The sequence below is a fragment of the Leiobunum rupestre genome, chromosome 6 (assembly GCF_980474605.1).
Source record: "Leiobunum rupestre chromosome 6, qqLeiRupe1.1.hap1, whole genome shotgun sequence".
In the NCBI taxonomy this organism is placed as follows: domain Eukaryota; kingdom Metazoa; phylum Arthropoda; class Arachnida; order Opiliones; family Sclerosomatidae; genus Leiobunum; species Leiobunum rupestre.
The window spans coordinates 66,480,677-66,508,350 of NC_143389.1; the positions used below are offsets into that span (position 1 = coordinate 66,480,677).

A 27,674-nucleotide genomic window follows, 5' to 3' on the forward strand; every position below is an offset into this window, starting at 1 on the left:
TAACCATCTTTATTATTAAAAAAATAGTTTCCTGTATTTAGGGCTAGTTAGGGAGACTTAGACTTTGCTATCTGATTCTGTCACTCTTGTAAGCTAATGTTATGCAATTATAAGTTACCTAGCTAGCTCAAATCCAAAGTTAATTTTTTTTTCACTGTTTGTTTGGGAATTTTACATTGGTCGCATAGGCCTAACTACTTATAATACATAGTTTATAATAGGTTTTCAGTTTGCTTCTGTTAAAATTAGATGTACTTTTGTTTAGATAAACTGTCTTTGCTAAAGGATTATATAAGGTATTAACCAAGTATATTCTTGCTGTCTCTGAGGTCTGGCCCTCAATGGGTTAGAGTGTGCAATAACTGGTAGTTTTACCGGGGAGTCGGGGTCCAGCTCTTGTAACCCATATGGGCAGTGTCACACCGGGAGATGTTAGGTCTGATCAAATGGTCCTATCTCCACCTCCGACTTCGGTCAGATTTGGGCTGGATACTGAGCTTCGGCTCAGGCTAACGGAGAGGGTCCGTGCAAACTGGCCACCTCGGCGGATTGGGTAGCCTGCTGTGGGGTGGCGGGCCTCCGTATGAGGGCACGGTGGTCCTGTTTCCCGGCCTTTTGGAGGCACACCGGGATCTCCGGTGCCAGCTGTCCCGGGTTACTTGGGCTGCTGTGTGCTCATCGTTCCCCTTTAGGAGCTCTCTCCAAAGGGTTTGACTCTTTACCTTCGTAGGTAGGGTGTCGGCTGGAATAGCTACAGCATACACTCTTAATCCCACTGCTGTGTGCGAAGTGGGGATTGGTCCACCCATTGCTGCACCTTCTGCTGGTAGAGTGGCTTGCGTCAAAGGTGCGACCATCAGTAGTAGGGTTCTGCTACCCATGCTGGATTTGTCACCTGTCTGGGCTAGGTGGACGCTGGCGTAGGACACTATGATGATCGGCCTCCCGTGGTATGGTCTCTGTTACTAGGTACACCGGGCTATAAATTCTGACACACTGTCTCTGAGGTCTACATTTAGCGTTGAAGTAATACACAATGTATATACTAATTTAAAGTATTAAATATAATTTATTATACGTTTGATTCGCTCGCGTTCTACATGTCAAACAGTCTCATCGGTGTCATATTTTCTTTTCAAAGCATTGATACTGGTCTTGTGGATTTAATCCTTACGGCAGTCAATATGAACTTAAAGGGGCTCCAAAGTTCGGTGGCAAAAAAAAAGAAAATTGAGCATGGTTTTCATTCCCCCCAACCCCTTACTCGGCCTTGGCAGAGGCGGGCAGAGTCAACCGTAAATTTCGCACTTTATTGACTTTACACACATTTTGCCACCGAACTTTGGAGCCCCTTTAAATTGAAGTGACCCATTATTCCGACTTTCCCATCATTTTATCTCACACAACCTTCACAATAGCTTCATTTTCAAGTGATTTATTGCAGAAATAACAAGAGTTACCTGGGTGGTTAATTTAAAAGGTGGTTACATGAATAGCGGCGGATGCGTTTTAAGTCAACGAAGGCGCAAAATTGTAAGACGCGTTTCGGGTATAACGTTAAAACCGCAAATACGACACTACGATTACCCGTATGTAAAATGTTCATAAACCATTTTTTATAGAAAATAGCCGGGCCCTAATGTTCGTAATTGAATTTATAGCCGTATATGCAATACTAACGTAGATATTCGTGATAAACCATTACTGTGCACCGGTTTCCCCCATAAACATTGCGCGTAAAACATGCATTTATAAAAGTAACGTGTGAAAAGATATGTTTTTGTTTTAGTAATTACTCCTTAAATATTTAATTACGCAAATTTTAACCATTCTTCCTTATTTATTTAAAAAAAACTAGCTTTCTATGATTTGAAAGAAACGCGTTTTCTAGTGCGTTCTTACCAATTGGAAATTATGGTAAAAAGAAAACTATTTCTAACACTAACCTGTGAAAAGATGTTTTCTTTTGTGTATTTACTCTTACACGATTTAATTACGCAATTTTGAGCCATTCTATAACTTTAATTAAACGTAAGTCGCTTTAACGATGTCAAAAAACCGCGCGAAATAGAGTGTTAGTTCGCCAGTGTGGCGCCGATGGCGTAACTTTCGTTGCCAGCCAACGAAAAGCATGGGCCAAAGGCAGGGTTCTTCAAAAGATCTAATTGGACCACGCGACAAAATTTCAAAAATCGTTCTAGTTTGTTATCCGATTTCTATGGTCAGCCCCTCTCTGGGCCGCCACCCAGGCTGAAAACAAGAAGAAATCCAAGTACGAGGGCCTAGAAAATCGATATCTATTCAAACACGTTGCCATTGAAACTCTTTGCTCTTTCGGGTGCGATGGCTTGCCTTTGATTAACTCCATCGGTCGAAGGATTCGGGAGTCACCGGCGAGCCGCATTCCGTCGCGTATCTCATGCAAAGGATCGCAATCGCTGTCCAAAGGGGCAACGTGGCCTTGGTATTGAACAAATTCCCTCCGGCGCCTCGCTAGTGGACTGCCTACTCACTATACATTAAATGAGACTGTTTTTTTTGCTGTAACATAATTTAGCCAAATTATTGTTTTGTGTGCTTTTTTTAAATCGTTTTCGTTAAACAAAATCGCATATAAACAGTCTCTATCTCTCAGTAAGCTTGTTCGGGTCGGTCTATAGCTTGATGCCTTTGACTGTATTAGCGTCTATGGGAAGATAACATGGGGTTCCAACTCCCTATGGGTTGTGCGGCCCGAATCGGCCTCATTACAATGCATAGAAATCTTATAACATAGAATGATTCCGTATTAATACAAAATTGGCCAATTACATTTTCGGAGGTTTCGTCATTATCAACCAATCACGATTCAAAGAGTGACTACGGCAACGACTCGTTGCCATCTAGTTTGAGTTACTGAAAATAATAATTCGATTATGAATTACGTCACCTTAAGAATCCGCATTTGATTGGCCCACGTCAATCGAGTCACGGCCCCTTACACGCGCTCACCCGTGATCGCGTTTAATGTAGTTTTTAAACATGGTAGACTGTTTCTTTACTCGTAAAGATTTTTCTCTTATATGCAAACGTTTTGGATAACTATTGCGTTGTTTGTTGTTATGGCTCCTCGATGTTTCATTTCCACATGTAGAAAACGATTTGCGGTGGACGGTAATTGATCGTTGTTCAGGTAAAAGTTTGAGTTTCTTTAAGCCTCGGGGCAATTTAAAATGTTAACAAACGTCGGGCTTCCAAATTGATGATTTGGTAAAAATTACTTCAGGAAGTTCAGTGAGCCTAGTGGAACAACAACTCAGGACTATAATTACTGCAATATCCATTTTTTTAAACACCCTTTATTTAACATTGTAAATATCGGTCTTCGTTGAGTACTATCTCTTATGTTGTTTAACAGTGGAATGTTGAATTTAAGCAGAGTGCGAGACATTTATCTTGGCTAAGCTTCTAAGAGAAAAAGCATATTATTAAATAGAAGGTAAAGTTTTGAAGAAAAAAAAGACAATTATCAGTATAATTGTTGCTGTTTAATTCAATGACTGTCGTCAATTCGTCATAAGTGTACGTCATTCTTTAGTGTAATGTATTTTTTCTGGGATATAATTACTCTTTCATAAGGTTTTGTTTATCTAAGTTTCTACAAACATAATAATAAATTTAATTTTACTTACTTTAAATGTGAAATAACCTTTAAAAACAAAGGTTAATATTAAGGACCTTCAGTCACTGCTTCTCCCATCACTGCCATTGACATTGCCTGCTATATTAAAAGTTGGGCCTATGTCAGGCCTAGGCTTAAATATTTTCAAAGCGAACCTAAACGAAATCTTTTTTATCTTCCTCACAATGGCATTTAAATATTCCTTATAATAAGTAAATATGAAAACAAAACTAAAAGTTGAAAAAATTTTAACACTATTAATTATTAAATAAAAATCCAAAAACGTTGAAGTGGTTCATGTGAAAAATTCCAGCAAAAACCTATGAGAATTCTGCGAGCTTGGATCCATTGAGTTGGGAATAATACTATCTAGAGCCCCAGTTCAAATTCCCCCATAGGCTTTAACACAGCATTAGTGAAGATAGGAACGAAAATCATGGGAGGGTTATCAACTACGACAAAAGCCACCTATGAGCGAAAAATGCAACTATTTAAATGAAAAATTCTTCGATTGCCTCTGCCGCCACCTATTAGCGACTGACTTTGTGAACCATAATAATTTAAAGCTAAAAACAAAACAACGAAGTTTCCTGGTAAATCATATTTTATTTTGAAATAATTTAGAGTATTTTAAAAGATTAAATTGCACTAAAACAAAATAAAGTATGTAAAAAATGAATTAAAATAAATAATAATGAATAAAAATAAATAAATTATAATGAATAAAAATAAATAATAATGAATAAAAATAAATACTAATGAATAAAAATAATAAAGAATATAAATAAGTAATAAAGAATCCAGTACATGTTGAAGGCTGCCTGAAGCTTGTCAAGGTGAATATTATTGTCCTTGAAATAGGATTAGTTTGGTCAATTTCTTTCAAATTGATTCCCTCTTAATTTTTTCATTTAGAGTTTTGGCAATCTTACTCAATCTGATATTGCTATAAATGTTCATGGCGTTTTTGATATGGGGGTTCCAGCTAAATTCTTGGTCAAACATGTGTTCTGTTAGATTTGAAAAAATGTTTTCCCTCATCAAGCATCGTCTTACAAGTGTTTCAATTCTGAGTGGAATGTTTTTCAAAGAACCACCACGTTTTTCAAGGTTGAGGCTTTTGGTGCATTTTTCCGTGAGTGTAATGATCATTATTACATTTTTAGATGGATGTACCAACCCACGATGGTCGCAATTTAAAAACAAGGATGGTGATGAAACACAATAGTCATGAAAGCTTCTATTGTTGTCATCTGGATTTTCCTGTAATTCTGCTTTGCATTGATGACAGCTAAGAATTCTATTCAGCTTCCTTACAACAAAGCAAGCGACATAGTGAAGGATGTTGGCCGTAATCAAGTTTGAACCATGAAAACGAAACTCTAAATCAGCATCGTCTTCAATTTCATCAGTAAGTGAAACATCAGATGTGGTGTCCTTTTGTAAAATATTATTGGAACTTTCGCATAAATTAGGAATTGATGTATCATCGAGGGTTTAAATATTGGCGCAGCCAGATGCCTCGAAATTTGCCATAAAAGACCTCTTATAGGCAGACTTAAACTGAGCTACTGTGGGGTTATTGTTATAGCCTCCCTACTGTCGATAAACACTAAATGTAAGTGCTAAGTGATCTTGAGATAACTTGTAGGTAGGGAGATATCTGTATAAAGTGAAATTCTTAAAATTTGATTCTTTCAACTCAACTTTTAACCTAATCAGTACTTCAATGGTCCTTCAAGCGTAACTAGAGTATCTACCAGATGTAGAATACCAGTGATGGAAACTGCAAAACCCAGAGGTCCAGTTTTTCTAGTTGATTCTGAAATCAAGTTTCCTTCGTAATCACATAAATTTAACATCAAATCTTTCATTTTCAGGAGGCTTGTCCTTGCCCTCTCTTTGTTATAAATATTGATTGGAGCCATGTACCCTTTAGCGTCTGAATTTCGTGAATTGAGGATATCAAAAGCTCTGTGGTAAGCAAAACAAACTTATTATTTTAACATGTGCTAATATTAACACCCTATCTCTACCTATCCACAATTTCAATGAAGTTAACTGTTGGATCACATTTTTGAAACTCAGTAGCGGCTTTTCATATGTTGTGTTGTAAGTCTATATGAAAAAACTAAATTAGGATTTTTGAATGTTAAGGGAAAAACATACATGATCGGGCATTGAAAGACATGTGTTTTTGGTTGCAGAGTGCTACAATTTCCTATCAGTGTCTTCTCTTGTCTTCAAAATGTATTTAATTTTAGTTACTCCACGAAAACCTTTCACTTAAATCAAGTGTGCAATCTGTACCTCAAGTGGAAGTGTATTTGGATTTCCAGTTTGAACTGCAATATCAAAGATTTCTTGATTTGAACAACAAAGGATTCACTTTATCTGGAATCCTTATTGTAATTTTGAATAATTAAGTTCTCTATTTTTTTTTGGAATTTTCGTGCTGCTCCTACTTATGCCAAGAAACTTTTGCAAGACGAAACTGCGCATTTCCTACCCATTATGCTTAAAATTTAATTCAAAATCTATTACAAAATAGTATTGAACTCACAAAAGAAACCTTTTTTGTGTGAATAAAGAGTTTTCAGATAAAAACGCGTTTTCAAATTTTTTCTTAAACACGCGTCGCTTTCCCTCTTCAATTAAAAAGTCAAAATTATAATAGTTCACAAAGTCGTTAATAGGTGACGGCAGAGGCCATCGAAGAATTTTTCATTTAAATAGTTGCATTTTTCGCTCATAGGTGGCTTTTGTCGTAGTTGATAACCCTCCCATGATTTGCGTTCCTATCTGCACTAATGCTGTGTTTAAGCCTATGGGGAAAATTTGAAATGAGGCTCTAGATCCTGTAAGAATCGTCTGAGCTTCTACTATTTTTAACCGCCATGTTATGGCGCTAGCGGCTTGCCATAGTCAATGAATGGCCGCTGATTGGCTGAAGCTTAAGCAAAGACTATATATTCATTAGTCGTTGCTACAAAATGTCTTGGCGTCAGGTTCTCCCGTAGACGGGAGCATTCTAGGTAAGAGTATAAGATTTCTATGTTACAATGTAAGCCATTTGTGATAGTAGTGATTTTTTTAATAAAGATATTTCTAGTTATTGCTTAAGCAGATTTATAGATCGTTATTTAACACTACTAAAATACCCATAATAACTAATCTACTAAGCCTATGCCCTAGCACATATTGTCAAGAATAGATAATTTGACAAAAAATAATGAAAGCCTGATTTTGAAGGTTAAAAATGGTAAGTGGCCCGTGGCCAGTTTTTTAATTAAACTATCTGGGCTCTACTAGCCACAGGTCCAGTTTAAAAAAATTCCTTATTTCTCAGCTTGTGTCAGCCCAAGGTTCGTAAACAGTGTGAGAAATAAGGCACTATCACAAACCAATCTACAGTTTAACAAGTTGGCAAGCCAAAATATACCTTCTCGGAAGCATTGTCCCAAGTGGTATTAAATTCTCGAGACGTCCCTTAAAAATATCTCCGCAATTCAGAGTTATTTACTAAAAACGTAATCCCGGTTCAATCCCGCCCGGTATAAAATTTTAATTGTAAAATAATTGAGACGAAACAACAGAGTTTAATTTATTCAGAATAATATAAATAAAGTAGTTCCACCAGCGAGTTAGACGTACTAAAACAATGCACAATTGAATTTAAACCTATTTACAGAACAAGATTATCAGTTAAATATAATACGAAGCAAATTTACAGAACAAGATTATCAGTTAAATATAATACGAAGCAAATTTTAATGAAAGAAATATATACAACGGGTATTTGTATTTTTCTCGCTTACGACATACTCACCGCATCTTTAATGCGCATTTTAATTCAACACTCGCCCTTGAATATACCGTCAAAAGCTATATTCGACATCTGGTAGTGGACAACTCGTAAACTTCCTGTTGACGTTGTGACACATACCGCGTGAAAAAGACCAAAACCGTCCAATTTCCAATATCATATAATGACTCGCACACCCAGGAAATCAATTATGTCCAAATATCCACACCAATAAAAAAATAATTAACAAGAAATGAAAAACTTACCATTCACAAAGCACAGAAAGCCCCTTGACTAAATAATAAATGACCGTAGACGGAATAGTTAGGGCTCTTTATAAATAAAACCAACTAACCCGATTGATGAACTGCATTAAACATCTTAATCAGTCGAGAAAACGTTTAAAATAAATTACGAATGACGGACGACCCAGTTAAAAACCCTGACCACTATGTAAACAACTCGATATTTTCTTCATAAACGAACTATTACCCTTGAAAACTAATACGCTAGATAAATTAATAATAACCCACTCGAACCGGCTTCGGAGCAAAAATTACAATAAAAAAATATAATTATAACCGAATAAGCTTTATAGCAAAAATAACGAATTGAAAAATAATTATAATTATAATCGAATCGGTTAGCCTGCATGACAATAACGAATTGAAAAATATATAACACTAGCCCTATCGATATGGCTTCTCAGAAAAATAACGAATTGAAAAATATATAATACAAGCCCTATCGATATGGCATCATAGAAAAAACTAATTGGAAAATATATAATACTAACTTAATCAATTAGGCTTCAAAACAAAGGTAACCAATAGAAAAAATAAACAACGCAATCAACAAATTAACTTACAATTTAAGCAAAAGTCAATCCAAACACCCACACTAATAGCATTGTATTAACATATAATTCTAATAGCAAGAAACGAACACACCCTACAAAGCACGAAAAAGCGACTTGCGTAAATATTGAAGACACGTCAAACTGGTATCACCCGATTAATAAAATTATATCACACATTTTAAGCCGTTAAAAGAATTCGTTAAATAAATTCCGAATATGTGACAAAGTTAATCAAACATTAGACAACGACGTACATGCCGACAACTTAAAGGTTCCTCGAAAAATTAACGATTTCTCACAAACCTTGACAATACCAAAAGGTTATTACTCTTAAAAAATAATAGATAACAGCGTACTATGGACGTGAAAAAACCTACCAACACCAATAATACCAAAAAAAAGGTAAATAAAAAACACTCGTTATCTCAACCAGAAAATAAAGAGATTAAACAAATTAAAATAAATCAGAAACTAAAGACATTTTTTATAAAGACAAATATAGTTATTTTTACGCAGTAAATAAAACTAGGTGACCCGGGATCGATTTCTGCTACCGATCGCATTTTACATAAAAAATAATTAATTAATTTTAAATTCAATATAATTCACAAAAGCGTAAAATGTTGTTGAAAAAAAATTTACAAAAGTGTAAAATGTTGTAGGAAAAAAATTGACGTCAATAACTTTATAGCAGCGTAAAGGACTATCGCTTAGCTGTTTTTGAAAAACACTGAAGCTTAACAAGCGTCGGTGGCAGGGCCGGATTAAGCCGATTTTCGCCCGGGGGCAATTTCCGAGTGGGCGCCCACTGGAACCCGAGGAGCGTGGGGGGGGGGGGGGGTGGCCAAACTTAGCATTTCGTTTATGTTCTGAGTGAAACCGCTTAGATACCAATTGAAGTAGCGTGTTTGAGGTGTACTCTGCCGTGATTTGCACAAAGGCATTAACGACCAAAACGTCATTTTAAGAAAAACTCAGTTTTGTTGCTTTTTTTTTATCAATGAAAAACTTTCCCTCAGAATTTTCTGGAAAATATCCTATCTAGTAGTATTTTTTCTGCTCTTTTTAAATTTATAGTTCCTGATTGAAACTAGCGGTTCCTTTATCCCGCTTTTTAAGTAAAATTCCGATGTGCATGGTATTTTTTTAGGTTTAAATGTTCACAAAGGCAATAATGCATTTGCGCAAATTATTTAAAGGTAATCTCATATTACTTAAATTATTCGCACAAAAGCATTTAATGCTGATTGGATAAACCCATAAAATGCTTTTGTGCTAAGTAAAGGATGGCGCTTAATGCCTATTTGCGAAGTAGTTCCGTGAAAGTACCGAAATAATGCTTTTGTGACAAGCGTATATCTTAAAACCTAAGAGGGCTAGAAACAAACTAATTTCAGATTCAGAATCAGCACCACCAACTTACCCAGATAAAACTAAAACATTAAAATGTCAAAAATGGTCGTTAATGCCTTTGTGCAAATCACGGCAGTACTCTATATATAATAATTGTCTGCGCAAAGGATTAGGTAGGGTACCTTGAGTTAATAAAAATTCGGCACAATTGGAAACCTAAGGTTCATTTTGTAGTTCGGCTTTCAAAATACCAAACACTCATATCTTAATCCAAACCCTACAAAGTTGATTTCCAAATGTCAGGAAACGATTTTTTCGATGCGCTTTACGTTAACATAAGTATTATTTCTATTAAGGAGAATATGGAAATAAGCTTAGAGAAAACCCAATTCTAGTAGTTGAAGAATTCGGTAAAAAGGCAAAGGTAGAAAACCGTAGAATGTCTCACATTATTTCCTAAAAATATTTCTTTGTATAATAAAGATAATATATTTTTGACAATAAAAATACATTGATATATATTTTGTGTATACCACTTAGGGGCCCATTATCTGACTGTTGTCTGTTGACTCACTGAAACTATTACTTGTTACCGATATTAATGTACAATAACCGTAATTAACTTAACAATTACCTAATTAATATTGAATGCCCATTTAACACGCGATATATTTAAAATTACATTAAAAAATTTAGGTTGAGCTCGGAATTAAATAAACCTTTTTAAATTATGATTTAAAGTTTATTTACATTTGCAAATCCAAATCACCAACAATTACCGTCAATATTATAACATTAACTGTTATAAAAAGTTTAATAAAAAACAATCAAAATACAACAAGGGCTAACATTTACAGCGACGAGTAGACGATTCCCAGATTACGTCACTAACAGCATATGTAACTTAATTACTCATAAGAATGCTACTAGCTCTATTTCTTCACTAACGGTTTGTTTCACAGATATTTCGTCATCGGTACCCTACGTTATATTTGACGTCATATTTGATGTCATATTTGACGTCATCGAATCTCAAATGCTGATAAACCGACGGCCATTATTTTAGTTAACAAACCGGTTTGAACAACCAAGGCTTAGGAGCTAAAATGAACTACTGTCAAATTCAGCGATCACTTAATTGTCATTTTTCCCAACCTTTTATTTTTCTAAACTACTCATTATTTAACTTCATCCGCACAAACCGAGCGAGTTTATAAATTTCAATAAAGCTACATTGGCCTGACTAAAATTCCGACACAAAAAATTCCTTCTCAATTTAGAGGTTTTCCATTGGCTTAAATAAATATGTTAGTAGCCAATAGTGTGACTCCCAAAATTAGTAGGATGAATAAAAAGGTTAAAATCTAACGTAGTCCACCTTTTTACTGGTTCGTGGTGAAAAAAACCGTTAGTGAAGATTTTTGAATGGAATAAAGATACAGTGGCATACTTATGAGAAATTATGTTACATATGCTAACCGTAGGGAAGTATAACCCGAGGAGAGACACGATTGCCGTGGATGGTGCTGGGTGTCGGAACATTATCGCCCCAACGTGAGATTGCTCGTTGCTGTTATGCTAGCCTATAAACAAAACGTGGCTACGTTCTTCCCTCTCAGTCACTAAAACTAACTTTTAAAAAAGACTTTCTCGTGCCAAAATAAAGTGTGTAACAATGCCATTATTCAAATTTCAAACGGGTAAATTTTATTTTTAGATCTTTTTGTGTTTGCCGAATCCGCTATGGGTATAACAAGATTTCTTCAGCGCCCCTATTTGGATGGCGCCCGGGGGCAATTGGCCCCTCTGCCCCCCCTTAATCCAGCCCTGCCAAGATCATATCTCTCGGAATACTTTCACAGAAAGACAACCAGTTTTTTATCTCTCGGGCAAAAGTTAGGCCTAACTACAACCTCGTGGTTTAGCATTTTTCAACTTAACCCTAACTACAACCTCATCGTTTAGCATTTTTCAACTTATTTGATTCATTTTAAGATTAAATGTAAAAGGAAAACAACATAATTAAAGGTAAACAAATACTTATATCATTAAAGGTTTGAAAATATTCAATTTTACATAATATTGGTTTTATATTAGCTAAGTGGGTGATTTGGCTAAGGCTTTGTCACTAATTTGGACAAAAACAATTATTGAATTTATTTTAATTATTACATTTAATTTATTTCTGATTTATTTAGCTAAAATTATACTCAATCTTTTGTCTCTAAATTAAGGTTTTTTACTTTTCAATTCCAGTTTACTGCTCTCTAGTTTTGAACCCAGATTTCGTCGCCCAAAGAAAGTAAAATTAAAATTTAATTTGATAAACATAAGACTTAAGTTTTGGAAATTTCATAATACTCTTTCATTTTATACAGGGTGTCTCAATTTGCTCGATCAGGCCATTTTTCTCAAAATGTATTTATGCTAGGGTTCTGAAATTTCAGAAAAATCGAACGATTTTGTGCCGTTTTGGAAAATTTATTTTTTCACCGGTAGGTGTCACGCAAAATGTTTCAATAGAAAAGTTGTAGGGCATAGTCGAGAGTGTAAAAATAATTTTGGTTCGGTTGAAAAAGACCTATTTTTTACTGAGTTTGGAGGTCGGGGGAAAAACAAGTTGTACTAGCAGGCAATAGCCTTTAACGTAAACAATCGTACATAATCACAACACACATGTACATTTATTTTAGGGAACTTATGCTTTCATGCTATGTAGTTCATAATCAGATCTGCAAAAAGTTATTGTTAAAGAAAATTATTACGTTCAACACCTAATTAGACAAAGTAGACAAAGACCGCGTCTTCCATTTCGACGTGGTTACGAGTAAGATCATCAAACAAAGATTTGTAGACCAAATATTACGCTTATTTTTCTTTTGTTGTTTTTTAACGTGAAATATCAATTGTCCGAGTAGTATTTAAAGCGTTTACATTTCAAAGTTAAGACATTATCTCAGCTTGGCCGATTGTTGTCCAGTATGCCTCTTTACACTCGAGATCAGCGCGCTCATATGCTAGAATTATTTTAGGGAGAAGGTCGTCGTAATGCTACTCTGGTAAGTCAGTTATTTAGACGACGATTTCCCAATTTCAGACCAAGTCATACGACGGTTCTTAGAGTGGTCCGCGACTTCGACAACTGGGGTAATATCAATCCGAGGTTTCGTGGTCGTGGTCTCCAGGACATCGACATGGAAAACACCATACTTGCCTACTTCGTCGCCTATCCAGGACTGCCAGCTTTGACTTAGGGTTGGATCGAAACTACGTTTGGAGAACACTCAAAAGACACCATTTTCATCCTTATCGAGCGACACTTCACCAAGGACTGCATGAAGGTGATAGACAGCGCCGACTCGACTTCTGCAATTGGTTTTGCCTCATGGGAGACGCACACCAGGATTTTCATGATCAACTACTGATGTCCGACGAATGTTCATTCGGAAGAGATGGGCCTTTCAACCGTCAAAACCAACATATGTGGGACTACGAGAATCCACACTGGGGATTTCCTCACCGCCACCAAGTGCAGTTTCACTTAAATGTGTTGGCTGGTTTGTTAGGTGACAGAATTATTGGCCCGTTCTTCCTGCCAAATCGTCTGAACGGTCAAAACTACTTGGAGTTCCTTCAAAATGAAATATCCAACGTGTTGGACGACATTCCTCTGGCCGAGTACAGACGCATCTGGTTCCAGCAAGAATGGGCGCCACCTCACCAATATCGTGACGTGGTTGCATATCTAAACGACGAGTTTCCTGGAAGATGGATCGGAAGAACTGGTCCTGTTCGTTGGCCGGCAAGATCCCCTGATCTAACACCACTCGACTTTTTTCTTTGGGGATTCGTAAAGGACTACGTATACCAAACACCTGTGACGAGCGTTGAAGATTTACGACAAAGAATCATCGAAGCATGTCGCCGAGTGACTCCAGAAATGATTCGGGGAGCATTTCGCAATATGCAACATCGTGCATATTTGTGCATTGCATCAGAAGGTGGCATTTTTGAAAACATTTTGTAGAAGTCATTAAAAAACATTTGTCACTTGGGCTAATTATTATTTGTTTATTTTTCGAAATCTTATAACTGAAATGCATGTTACCTACAATTCGTTAAAGGCTATTGCCTGCTAGTACAACTTGTTTTTTCCCCCGACCTCCAAACTCAGTGAAAAAAAGGGTCTTTTTCAACCGAACCAAAATTATTTTTACACTTTCGACTATGCCCTACAACCTTTCTATTGAAACATTTTGCGTGACACCTACCGGTGAAAAAATAAATTTTCCAAAACGGCACAAAATCGTTCGATTTTTCTGAAATTTAGTAACCAAAGCCTTCCATACCTAACAAATAAACCCTGAACCCTAGCATAAATACATTTTGAGAAAAATGACCTGATCGAGCAAATTGAGACACCCTGTAGATCAAAATGGTTTTGATCATTCAGTCCCCGTAGGAGTAAAGAATCTAGAATCTCATACATATATTGAAACCAAAAATTTCCAGATCAATTTTTTTGAGAACACTTTTAAATGGGTATTGCAAAATTTGTTCTATTGTTATAATTCCAATTTTTGTTAGTTCAACATTTTCACATGACCAATCTATATCCCTCCGCTGTGGAATCCACACAGAAAAACTGCAGTTCCTAAGGACTTCCATAATTGATAATTCTAATGTTGGAGATTCTTTAGACATGGAAGGTAATTAAAAAAATGATAATATCAAATTATTAACTTGTTAATATAACTTTCTTTTAAGTAGCTCAAAATATTACACTATGTGATAGCCCCACCACCGCCTTATATTGAAATTATAACGTTTTTAAGGAAATTTAGGACTTTGTCAGGTGATGGTTGACTGACAGAAGTATTCCTAGCCGTTACTCAAAGATATTAATTCAACAAGGCGGGGGGAAGATGGCGACAAAATGCGAGTCGTGGCCTTTCGTGGCGTGAATTAAATCTGAGAGAGGGGGTTAAATACGGGGAAAAGAAAAATGGGGGAGATTGGAATTCAGAATGGAACCCTTTGTCATTAATCAATCACAAAATCTTTATTTGACACCGAATTTTATAAAACACTAAATACAGAAATGAACAAATTGCGGGGGGATTGAGGGGATAATTTTAGTTTGTTTCTAGTGATGGTTAGGCCATCTCTACTATGGTTCTTTTAGCTTTTTCCAACATAAGAGGGGCAATTAAAACAGGAAAATATACACTCCTTGACCATATATTTCTAATGAAAACTATCGCTTACTATTTTCTATGGGATCGGTTCCAGTATCCCTACTCTCATGCATCTTGGACTCAACGGTTGGAGGGAGCAGAAACAAATATACACTTACACTAAATAATAAACACTACAATTAAACTACTACAATTAGAGGTTCGACATTTAAACAATGGCAATGTTAACTTAAAATAAAACTAAACAAAAATGGCTACAACGAGGGTACAATGCGAACTAAAAAATATAGTCCGAACTGCAGAAATACACGAAGCGAAATGAACTCTCAACCTCGAGGGGGCTTGCTTTAAACCTTTTTCTCGAACAATAGCGTGGGGTTAAACTTTATTTCTAAAACGTTTTCTCTACTTTCACTGGCTATTTCGTATTTCGACCCTGGGTACTCTACAATGGGGGGGGGGGGGGATTATGATGGAAATTCTACTCATCATTTTATTTCGGTGTCCTCCACTCTCTTCGTTTACGGGTTTTCTCGTTCCTCGGTTTACGTAAGATGCCCGACACACGCACTTCACAGAACGGGACGTCTTTGGGGTTGCTTGTTTACACGTTTTCTTTATTCACACTTTCTCTTTATTTACTCGTCTACGGTTCGGCGGCCGGATTACGGGTTTCTTCCTATATTCTTCTACTTCACAAGCTGACGGCGGCGTAGGTACTTCGGGTTTCGGTCTGAAATGTCCGGCTAGGCTAGGGAATCGGTCTCGGTCATCTGGTTTTCTTCCCTCGGTACGTCTAGATTTTGGGTGATCAACAGGTGATTCGAGGGTGTTGAGGACATTACGTTTCCCGGATTCATTACTGCTCGGCTTATACTCTTCCGGTCGGAATGTCCTGGATGTAGGTCATCTAGGCAGTCAGTGAGGGATGTTTCGGTCATGAGGGCTGCATTGAGGGTTAATTAATATCTAAGCGCGACTTCATCGCGCATTATTTTATATTTATCTCGACATAGTCTTTCTCTCGTCGCCCGGGAACCAGAGTTCTCCCGGTAATGAAGGCGGACTTCCTTCCTGGAACAAGTTGAGTTCTCTCAAGTTCTGTCCAGTTCTGTCGAGTTCTCCTCAGTTCTCCTCAGTTCACCCTTTTTGGGGCTCTGTCTCTTGGTTTTGTGCCAGGAATTTTAGGGTGGAGTTGAAAATAAAAAGCATTTGGTGACCTCCCATTTTATTTGGGTCATGGGATGTATGACGTTGCCTGACCTGCGAAAGGTCCCTTGGGGTTGGTTCTGATTGATTGCGGGGGTCACAGTGTTTGTGGGGGAGAAGATGCCAGGAAACCACGAGGTTATATTTATTTTATTGTCAAGCGAAAATGTCCAGGCACACTTTTGACCTATGACCTGACCTTGGAAAACGTGCGCTTTTTGTTAGATTCGGGTTACCTGATAGTGGGCTAAAGGCCCACTAACATGACAAAGGTTCCATGGGAACGCTGTGAGTTGAGGGAATATTACTGGTTTAGTTCGGCGAGCTCCTGAGAAAATTTGGGTTGGGTTGGTTCGGAGAGAGTTTTTCACGGTAATAACAATGAGGAAAAAGACACCAATTATCTCCAGATGCCAAGGGCTCTTAATTTTAACATTGCTGAAGGCAGGGATTTAGTTTATAATTTATATTAAGTACCCTGTTTAATTAACTCTATCAATTTTATATTTTATAGTGGGGGGTTCATTGAGTTCTATCAGATTTATAAACTATATTTAATTTGTATGTATGGTTCAAAAGTTAAAGTTTTTAATTTATCATTAATTTTAATTTATATTTAAGACTGTGATTAGTTTTATTAAATAGAGCTCATAATTCTAAGATGTTTGATGTAGGGGACTTAAGAATACTTAACAATAACTGTCAATATACAGGGTCAAGAGTGCGGGGGAAAATGTAAGAACAAAAGTAAATAAAACATAGAAAAATAAAAAAAAAGTGTAAGTATGCGGGGGAAAGTGAACCTGAAGGGTTACAAAATTTTATTGGCCAGATAAAAAATGGAAAGTACTCAGTTAAAAGTCTCAAGTTAAATGATGTGTTTGTAGGTAAGAAATAAAGTGATTATTAATTTATAATATAATTTCTGTTTTCAGGAGCTCTCCAAGAAATTATCGAGCAGATGAAAAAATTTAAATAATTAAAATTCAAAATTGGATGAAATATGCCAAAGATAGAGAAAGAGACCCAGAGAAAAGTAAAAAATAATCAAATGTATTTGATGAACTAATGAAATTCGATTTAATAAAATAAAACTCGTTTTTAAATATCAATTCGTTTAAATTATTATTGTTATGCATATATCATTTTAATTTTAAATATTCATGTTGGGCAAATATTCAAATCGATGGTATCGGAACTAATAACCATAAGTTGGCCAACCGTTTGATAAATCCTAAAAAACAGTCATTTTTAGTCATCTCCAACGGAAAACCGACTGCATTTCGACTATTTATCCTTTCCGTTTTCGAATTGGCCAACAGCATTTACCCAACTGTTTTACCGGCAGACGGCCAGGTACGACATTTCGACGCTATAATCACTGTTTTTCCGTGGCCAGTGGTTTTGTGCTACTAGGGTAGACTCGTTTCGGTCGCGAATAGATTGTTAAACTAGGATGTACGGTGCACATACTTTCTGGTTCTTTCGTGCTTTGTATTAAAATGTAGAGAGATGGCTAGAGCCTCCCTTTCCGTCTAATGGTAAAACATCAATTTAATTTTTCTAGTACGAAATTTCGTTATAGAAAAATTTCAAGACACCGTATTTTCCTACCGACTAATAAGTGGTTTAATCTAGGCTGCTCCTAGGTTCAATCAAAAATATATATAAATAACATAAAGTGAACTTCTTCGGCCCTTACGCGCAACGTGAAAAATGAGTTTCCTCCTCAGAAAATGTGGATTGCGGTCCCCTTTGGGGGTTAACAGGGGGGTTTGGTAAATCGCCGCGGCGGAGTGTTAAATTCGCGCATTTTTACACCAGGTACATGAGCGAGTATTATAGTTCCACCTATTCTCAAAACCTTTTGGTTGCAGAATACCGGCCCTAAATGGGTTAGAGTGTGCAATAACTGGTGGCTTTACCAGGGAGTCGGGGTCCGGCTCTTGTAACCCATAAGGGCGGTGGTGCACTGGGAGATGTTAGCTCTGATCAAATTTTCCTATCTCCACGTCCGACTTCGGTCAGGTTTGGCCTGGATACTGAACTTCGGTTCAGGCTAACGGAGAGGGTCCAGGCAAACTGGTCGCCTCGGCGGATTGGGTAGCCTGCTGTGGGGCGGCGGGCATCCATATGCGGGCACGGCGGTCCTGTTTCCCGGCCTTTTGGATCCACACCGGGATCTCCGGTGACAGCTGTGCCGGGTTACTTGGACTGCTGTGTGCTCGTCGTTTCCCGTTAGGAGCTCTCTCCAAAGGGTTTGGCTCCTTGCCTAAGTAGGTAGGGTGTCGGCTGGAGTTGCTATAGCATCCATTCTAAATCCCACTGCTGTGTGCGAAGTGAGGATTGGTCCACCCATTGCTGCACCTTCTGCTGGGTTGAGTGGCTTGCGTCAAAGGTGCGACCATCAATAGTAGGCTTCTGCTACTCATGCTGGATTTGTCACCTGTCCGGGCTAGGTGGACGCTGGCGTAGGGCACTATGATGATAGTCCTCCGGTGGTATGGTCTCTGTTACTAGGTACACCGGGCTATAAATTCTGACACACTGGTTGCAGAATACCGAAGCCAAGGCTTAGAGCTATGTTCTAATTCGCACACGCTTTTAATGAATGTGAAAACTTAGTGTTATTTAATATGAGTGAACCAGAAGTAAGTGGACGACAATTAGAACTAGCTGTACTACTAGAAAATTATGAAAATGACGAATACTTCGTAACTGATAAAACAGGGATCGTGAAACAAACAATTGAATATATGAAAAACAATGGGAGCTTGAATGAATTACTGCAAGATATGTGTGCACAGCATGATCTGCTGTTTTCCAAATATGAAGATGACCCCTGTGGGTATTCTTCTTTCGTGTTTGACTGGTACCAATGGGTGCGTAACTTGTTTGGTGATGAAGAACCGGATCCAGTTATAGTATGTGAAGCCATACATCGACCAGCACTCTCCAAGGTGCTTCACTGGTTTGCTGACAAAGTGTTAGATGCCAAAGCGAGTGTGAATAGGAAATATTCAATTGAAGAATCGGCTGCGGTTGAAATCCCAAGAAAGTTTGAACGGCCGTACAACCTTGTGATTGATGAATCTGAAATCAGAAGGTGTAAAACTAGACATCTAAAGTCTGATCGATTATACACCATGAATCGTTGCCTACGTTATTATAAAGGCCCGTGCATGCTTCCCTAGAAGGGGGGTACTTTAACGTCACGACGTCTTGTTTCTTGGCTTCTTATTCCCAAGAGATGGCGCACCGAGTTGGACCTAATAAGGGGTTTTCGTAAAGTTTCTTAATAACTTCTAAGGGGCCATATATAAAAGTAGAAAATTTGTAAGTTAATCAGGAATTTGTTGAATATTAAATGTTTTATAATCATGACAATGTAATTAAAAGATTGTACAAATAAGATGAAAAAATAGCAGTTTATTTCCCATAAAAATATTAAACTTTATGTACCTTCCTTGATAATGGAATGTAATTTAGAGGTTTCCGAATTTGTAAAGTATCAGTAGCGTCTCTGGCGTGATTATAAATATTTTTCTTGTAGTAATTTGGGTAGGCTAAAATCTTTACAATTACAAACTAACACTTTGGTAAAATGGGATAATATAATTTGTAATACTGTGGCTAATACTCGGTCTTTAGGTAAATTTGGCAAAACTAACTGTATAAATTTTGTTACCTCTACTAAAAGCAAAACTAATAATCTGCTAGGGTATCTTAAAGTCTATCTATATTAGTAACATGAATGAGTTTGCAAGAGACATCAATAGGAACTGATAAAATTGAATGTGTTCACTGACATCAGTTTCACCAAATACAGATTCTATCACTTATTTTTAAATCTTGTTCTTTCGGGAATTAATGCAAACTGATGTGTATCCTATCATTTTCATGATGACCTTTACGTTTATTACTTACTACCTCTCCAAGGGGACTTTGTACCCTAGGAGAGGTTATACAACCAGCGTGTCAGTCTGTGTGTGTGTGTGGCCTGCGAACGCGTTCGCATTTTCGGGTCAAAGGGTAATCACTGCGTACGCAGTCGAACAACCGTTTTAGCAGTTAAAGGTTGGCAAAACCACCGTGTAACGGTAAGCGTTAAGGGATAAATTTGCTATTGCGTTGAGTTTTTACCTCTCCGAGGGTACTTTGTACCCTGGAGGCGTTATACAATCACCGTGTCTGTGGGTGGGTGTGTGTGTGTGTCCTGCGAACGCGTACGCATTTTCGGGGCAAAGTGTAATCACTGCGTACGCTTTGTGTTGAAATCACCGCGTTCGCAGTTGCTAGGGCTCTTTGCGTTCGCCGTTGCTAGGAATTAGGGATGGCAAAACCACCGTGTGACGGTGAGCGTTAACGGATTATTTTGCGGATGGTTTTGGTTTCGATGGTGTTTTGTCGTTAACGCTCACCGTCGTGACGGTTTTAACTCAGTTTGATTGGGTACTTAGTTATTGTAATGTTTATGCGTAGGTTGTGAATGTTGAGTTCGTGTTATGACGGTTGTGGGTGTTGAGTTTGTGGTGTTTGTGTTATGATGGTTGTGGATGTTGAGTCGGTTGTGTTGGTACGGGCGTTTTATCTCCAACTTCTTCTTAATGACTCTGGGACGGACCGAGTGCTGAGTGTTATGCAACCTCTCAACGTCCAATGGCAGGGTTTCCACCAATTGTACACGGTATTCGTCTTAGTATCAATTTGCGATTAATTAGCGCCGGCCGGGAATCGAACCCGGGTCTGCCTTGTGCAAGAGATTTACTCTAACCACTCAGCCACAGAGAAAGGGGTGTCCCGCCGGTGATTGAGAGTTTCATTCTCAATCACCGGAAGGACACAAAGCTGTAGCTTGGCTCCCGCCGTTAACCCGCGCCTCTCCCGTTCACCCGCCGTTCACCCGCGCCTTTCCTCCTTTAATCACCAGAATTTCTAATCACCAGATTCTCCCGTTCACGGGTTGCTTTCCCCCAACCCCCATTCACTGGATACTTTATCTCTCGTTCACCAGCTCCTTTCCCCCATTGCTTTCATCCCTTCTAATCACCAGTTGCTTTCCCCCATCCCCATTCTCCAGAATTTGTTTTCCTCGTGCAGATATCTGGAGATTAGATTTTTACCCGTTTGCTTATCGCTTCCGAGCCCTTTTAATTTCTAGGGTATAAGCAATAATAACAAGTTATTTTCAATTTAATTAATTTTTTATTTTATTTTAGAACTTTGTTTACATGTTAGTAGGTACTATCAGATATTCCATTAGATGGTTATCTTGTACATTACACAATTAAAACAAATTAAAGTAGTTAAGTTTACAGGCATTTAAATAGGGTGCAACGATCTCCTGCAACTTAATTTAATTAAAAGTTCTAACTCACGTATTTGTAGTGTTTAGCAGCAGTATCGTCTGACATACAGTCACAAACGTCATCTTCTTCTTCTTCAGGTACAGGTGAGAAGCTTTTGTCAGAGACCGTAGTTGCTTTTGGCGTCGGGGGAATGTCCCATTCTAGCGAAAGGTACTTTTTTCCCGATGGTGAATTATCCCTAGCCGGACAGTTTGGAAAGCATCTGGCGTGTTCAAGTTCTGGTACGTCTCCTGATTTCCATCCTTCTAAGATTCCATGGCATTTGTAACATCGTACTTCATCGCCCCGCTGAATATAGTAGAATCCAGCCTTCGCTAGTTGCTCCTTAGTGACGTGCGGATTTTTCCAGTGACGAAACGTTTCAAGTCGATACACTTCAATGTCCATAGCTGATCTAGACCAAATACGTTCTATAGTTTCAAATGATACATTCTCTAAGCCTACATTTACCCCTAAGTCTACTAAACCTAATTTTATCAATATGGTTAAATTTCTACGCTAAAATTCTCAATATAAACGCTTTTTTTCAATATGCAAATTGTTTTAAATATGTCTAAAAATATAGTCTATTACAAAGAAAAAATAGTTACTTACTTTACGGGTAGAAATCCTTTGTCAAGCTGTAGCAAAGACTGAGCGATCCGTCAGCAGGTCTTTACTCGTCAATGTGCCGTAGAGAAATGACGCACGGAAGATTAATTTATTCCTATCTTGTTGAGAATAATTCATCACGTGATCTAAACTTCAAATAACCCTCAAATTCTATTGGCTGTCTCTCTCTGACAGTTTAAACTGCCTCTAATGATTGACGGCACATATTAACCCACTTGAGTATTTGGAAAAAACCCTTTGCTACTCGAAGGAGAGTTTTGGAAATACCACGTTGACGATATCAAAATCGAGCTCTCACTTGAAAATGTTTACGGAAAACAATCCTCTTGGAAAATTGAGTTACGTAGAAGATTGCTAAAAAATGGCTAAGTGTTAAGTTTTTTTCAATAATGAGTCTTATTTTTTACATTTTAAAGTATTTATTAAGAGTGAAAAATCCTATGACTACACTGACGGCATATCTTAAGTACCGGTGGAAAAAAATCCAGTGCTCAAAGTTCAGTTATCTTATTAAACGTGCGCGTGCACAGAAAAATGAACGAGTCACGTGATAGTAACTTAATTTCTACGCTAATCTTACCCCTACTAGACCTAATTTCTGTCTAATACATTTCCAATATATATATATAAAAGAATGCCTAAAAATTTCATTTTAAATATAATAAAATAGCCTAGCTGATTATTATTATTATTATTATAACTTACTTTTCAGCGTGACCTTCAATGACTATTCCCAATGCTAAGACTCTTTATTGAGATAACTAAGAATTGATTCCCATGACTACCCTGACGGCATATCTTAAGTACCAGTGGAAAAAAAAATCCATTGCTCAAAGTTCAGTTATCTTATTAATCGGGTGCGCGCGCACAGAAAATGAAAGTCACGTGAGAATCGGTACGTCACTGAAAATAGGGGGAAGTGTCATCACTAGAGTTCTTTTTATCAATATATTTAATTAAGGATTATTTCAAAGTTTAGATGGCGCCATGGTTCTCAAAGCAGTGATATTAAAAGATCTCAACGGGTGGAATTGGAGAAACGCTAAAAATATTCTCGACATATTCATTCTCCCTGAGTATAAATAAATAAATAAATAAATAAATACATTCTTGGCGTAGTAGTAGGATTTTAAGAAAAAAATTAAATACGGAAAATCAATTATTTTATTTTAAAGGTTTTGTGATTTCCCACCAAACAATTTCAACATCTTCAATGTAGGCTGAAGATGCTTCGTTTTATTCAGCGTTGGGTAAATCGCCGTGTAAAAAAGCATCTAGCATTGCATTAACTTTTTCCTCCTCCTCGTCCGAGACCCCTACAATACGTCTCTCGATCTATAAAGTAAAGAAATCAAAATAAGCTAAACGATAATCCATACCTTCTATTCACTAGTTCAATTTATCACTGTCTCATATATCTACTATCGTACATACATACATACATACATACACTAACTTACTAACGCTTTAAAGTTAATCGAATAATAATAATAATTAGATCAAAACAAATTTCAAGCTTACGTTAATATATTCCCTCGAGTGAGGGCCCAATCTTTGAAAAATCTTCTCAATGACGACATGGGTAGCTAGATGGGCGTCGATGTAACCTTCGTCCTCTTGCAGGTTCAATTCACGTAAATACCAGTTTTTATATTTTCTTAACATTATTTCTAACGTTCTAAACGAAAATTGTTTTTCGGTTGGCATATCCGGCTTAAAAGAAAACCTAAGAACAGCTTTAGTTACACGCATATCCACGTTATTTTCCATAGCTAATATTTAGCCCTTAAACTTGCTCGTAATTACGAAGAATGTAAAAATATAGAATGTTCGCTCCTATATTTATACCAAATCAGAAATCACTTGAAATAATAACTTAATTTGGTACTTAAAAACGGTGAGATGAAGGGAGAGGTAGGAGGAGGGGTTTGGTAATTTATAAATTTTTATAATCAAATGTACCATAGCAAAAGTATATAAATAATACAAGAAGTGTACTAATTAGAATTTTCGCTCGCCAGGTAATTTCGTTTGATTTCCGTTTCGCACGGACGCAGATAACATGGTAACGCGACTACAGCGAACCGATAAAGCTAATTAATAAAATATTGTCAACCATTTGAAATTAGAAATGTTAAAATAAAACTTTTACAGATAAATCTAATTTATAAAATATTGCCAATTGAGGGTTTGCAAGTTAGTTTGATTATAGGTTTTGAGTGTTAGAAAAAACTGCGTTTCGCTACATTACACGGTGCGTTTAAGAGGTTAGAGGTTAGAGGGAGAGCAAAGACTATTTATACGCTTCGCTTCGCTTAGATACGCATATGCTTTGTTGACCTCTACAAGAGTTACAGACCTAGACCAATCAACATTTTCTGTAGACTTTCGGTTAAAGGCTGAAAATAAGATAGAAGACTTAATCAATATGTTTGGTGAAATATATTTTTCTCTGGAAGTTTGTGTAAATATGACTCAATTTTCATGATGACTATCAATTAGTTTCAACTTCCACATTAACAACCAAGGCTTCAACTTCTTTATAGATATTACTTAGAAATAACGCTAAATACAGGGTTAAATTCAATTCAAAATAAAAGACCATGACAATAAAAAAAAATATAAATCGCGAAGAAAATGAAGTAACGCGACTTCTAAAATTAGTATAAAATGTTTAAACCCTCTGAAAACGTGAAAATTCATATAGGACAAAACCCAAATACATGTTTACTGAGCTTAGCACTCTACTTTTTCAATCCTCTATTCTCAATGGTGACCTCTATTTTTACCATCGTCTGCTTCGTAAACTTTATGGATGCATTGGGAGGGCTCAAATTAAGCTAAGGGGTACACTTCTTGTTTAATTTATATACTTCTAACCATATTAAAGTATCAATTTTAATTAAAGGAATTCAACTTAAGTGTTGTTTTGCTATCTGAAATTCGATAACAAAGAAGGTAGTACAGGGGTACTTAAGTTGATTTTAATATTTTTTTAGAAATAACTTAAGTATACAGCGAAATAATCATTAGTGGTATCTAATTTTTTTTAAGTGCCCCACATACTTCTCATCTCGTATAAAAGGGGGTCATTTTTGTACTATAAAACCATTCCATTCCTGAAATCCGCTACAGGAAAATCTGCAAAGGGATAAAAAACAATATATATATATATATATATATATATATATATATATATATATATATATATATATATATATATATTTCGCGTAACGTCGACAGGCGGAGAGTTTAATTGGATTCTGCAACCATTTAGTCAAAAGTTGGGATACACTTCTTGTTTAATTTATATACTTCTATCCATATTAAAGTATCAATTTTAATAAAAGGAATTCAACTTAAGTGTTGTTTTGCTATCTGAAATTTGAAAACAAAGAAGGTAGTACAGGGGTACTTAAGTTGATTTTAATATTTTTTTAGAAATAACTTAAGTATAGTCATTAGTGGTATCTAATTTTTTTTAAGTGCCCACATACTTCTCATCTCGTATAAAAGAGGGTCATTTTTGTACTATAAAACCATTCCATTCCTGAAATCCGCTACAGGAAAATCTGCAAAGGGATAAAAAACAATATATATATATATATATATATATAGCTTAAATCAAATAAATAAATAAATATATTCTTTATGGATTATAAGTTCGCGAAAGGTGTGTATTATATTTAATTTCTTACATTTCGTATCATTATTTAATGATTTTTTATTTTTAAAAAAGTATGTCTTACTCTGAAGTCACACTCTGGTTTTGGAGTTACAGCTTCAATTTTTGATGGTGCCCCAGCCGTGTACTTAACAAACGGTGTCAATAGTATCGTTGTCTCAATTCAATCTTGGGATTGTCTTACTGAAAAATGGTCCTATGTCATTGACGCTCTGGGGTCACAAACAGGAATACGAATTACTCTACCAACGCCTACTATTGAGCAGTATTCGGATTGCTGTTACAACCATTACTTTCGCGTAACGTCGACAGGCGGAGAGTTTAATTGGATTCTGCAACCATTGAGTCAAAAGTATTTGCTAGATGAAATGTGTTTAACTGGGAGTTTGACGCTTAGCGTACCCCAGGTAATTGCGTTCGATTAGTGTAAACCCAGAATTGATGAGCAACTTTCCGTACTTCGGCAAAATCAATCATCCATCACCACAATGTATGAAGTTCTCGAACAAAAATTCAGAACTTTCTATAGTGTTTTCAAACCTTTGGAGAGGAGAGAGAATCCCTGTGGCTTTTTAGAACTATACAGTGGATTCCGTCTCTCAAACGACTATTCTAAGCCTTTGGAAAACCTCTTTTTAGAAAAATTCTGTGGGAATTGCCCCTTTGAAATATATTCTCTAATGAATTATTGTTTGAACGATATAAAACATTTACAATTACTGTTGGGAGACATACTGTAATTTTCTAAACAATAAACAAATACGAACCATTTTCATGTTTTATTATTATTAGGAATATGGATGAAAAAAAACACATTAAATATTTATTTCAAATATCTGTAGAACCGAAGCCTCTCGATCCTCTTTCTGTATCTTCTTCAATTTGCTAATACAAACCAAAACAGGAAAATTGAAATAATAATAATAATTTTGGAGGGTGGAACATATCAATTTAACTCACATGGCATTCCATAGGAACTGGTATCGAAATACATTCGCAGATAAGTTGAGCTATTCGATCGCCTCTGAAGATTTTAAATGCGTTTTTCCCGTGATTAATCAAGACAACTCCTATTGTACCAGTGTAATCTTTATCTATCACACCTGCTAAAACATCAATACCATGTTTTACTGAAAGACCCGAACGAGGGGCTAGAAATAAATAAATAAATATAAAACATGGTATTCGTTAAATAAATATATATATATATATATATATATATATATATATATATATATATATATATATATAATATTACCAATACGTCCGTAGCAGAAATCAGGTATAACTACACTTAAATCAGTATTTATTAGCTCTCTTGCCATGGGGGCTACAACATAGTTATATGCACTACATAAATCAAGACCTGCAGAGCCAGGTGTTTCTCGAGTAGGCGCGCATGCATATTTCGTTAATCTTACGAATTTCAGAATTTGCTGAGGAATTTCCATTATGGATAAATATTAAAGACAAATATTAAAAGATTAAGCTAAGCAATTTACGAGCGACGTCCTAGCGTACTTGTAATTAAGAAAGTAAGTACTTAGTTTTACGATTTTGCTTAAAACTATGATTTTAAATCGATAAAGTGAAACACGTAAAGTGTCCCTGACCAAAATTGTTTCGCAAACATCTGTACCGTTTAATAAGATACGAGTATGATAACGATTTCTAGAGCCCTATGTTCGATAATGATTCATTAGGAAAATTTGAATATAGTTTAAATTTTTAATTACTTATTTTTTGGTTTGACTACCAATTTGGAGGACTACTGTTTTGATTTTGATATAACTAAATTTGATTGGTTTTCGAAAAGTTATTGAAGTTTAGTAAATTATATCCTTCGCATACTTAAATTATGCCTTTCCACAATCAATGTAATTTAAATAAAGTTATTGAAAGATTGAAGCATTTTTTTTGTAT

At 36.4% G+C, this 27,674-nt stretch overlaps 1 protein-coding gene across 1 annotated transcript; it reads right to left on the minus strand.

The window, feature by feature from the left end:
- Positions 1 to 21,435: 21,435 nt before the first annotated feature.
- Positions 21,436 to 22,071, minus strand: LOC149943206 (death-associated inhibitor of apoptosis 2-like). Its single transcript, XM_090179723.1, has 2 exons — positions 22,049 to 22,071; positions 21,436 to 21,848 (listed from the first exon to the last, which is right to left on the minus strand). The coding sequence occupies exon 2, from the start codon at positions 21,839 to 21,841 to the stop codon at positions 21,455 to 21,457; it is 387 nt and encodes a 128-aa protein (XP_090035849.1). The 5' UTR covers positions 21,842 to 21,848; positions 22,049 to 22,071; the 3' UTR covers positions 21,436 to 21,454.
- Positions 22,072 to 27,674: the final 5,603 nt, after the last annotated feature.

Excerpts from the sequence above, each read along its gene's own strand:
- LOC149943206 (XM_090179723.1), bottom strand. The coding sequence starts at position 21,841 with ATGGACATTGAAGTGTATCGACTTGAAACGTTTCGTCACTGGAAAAAT.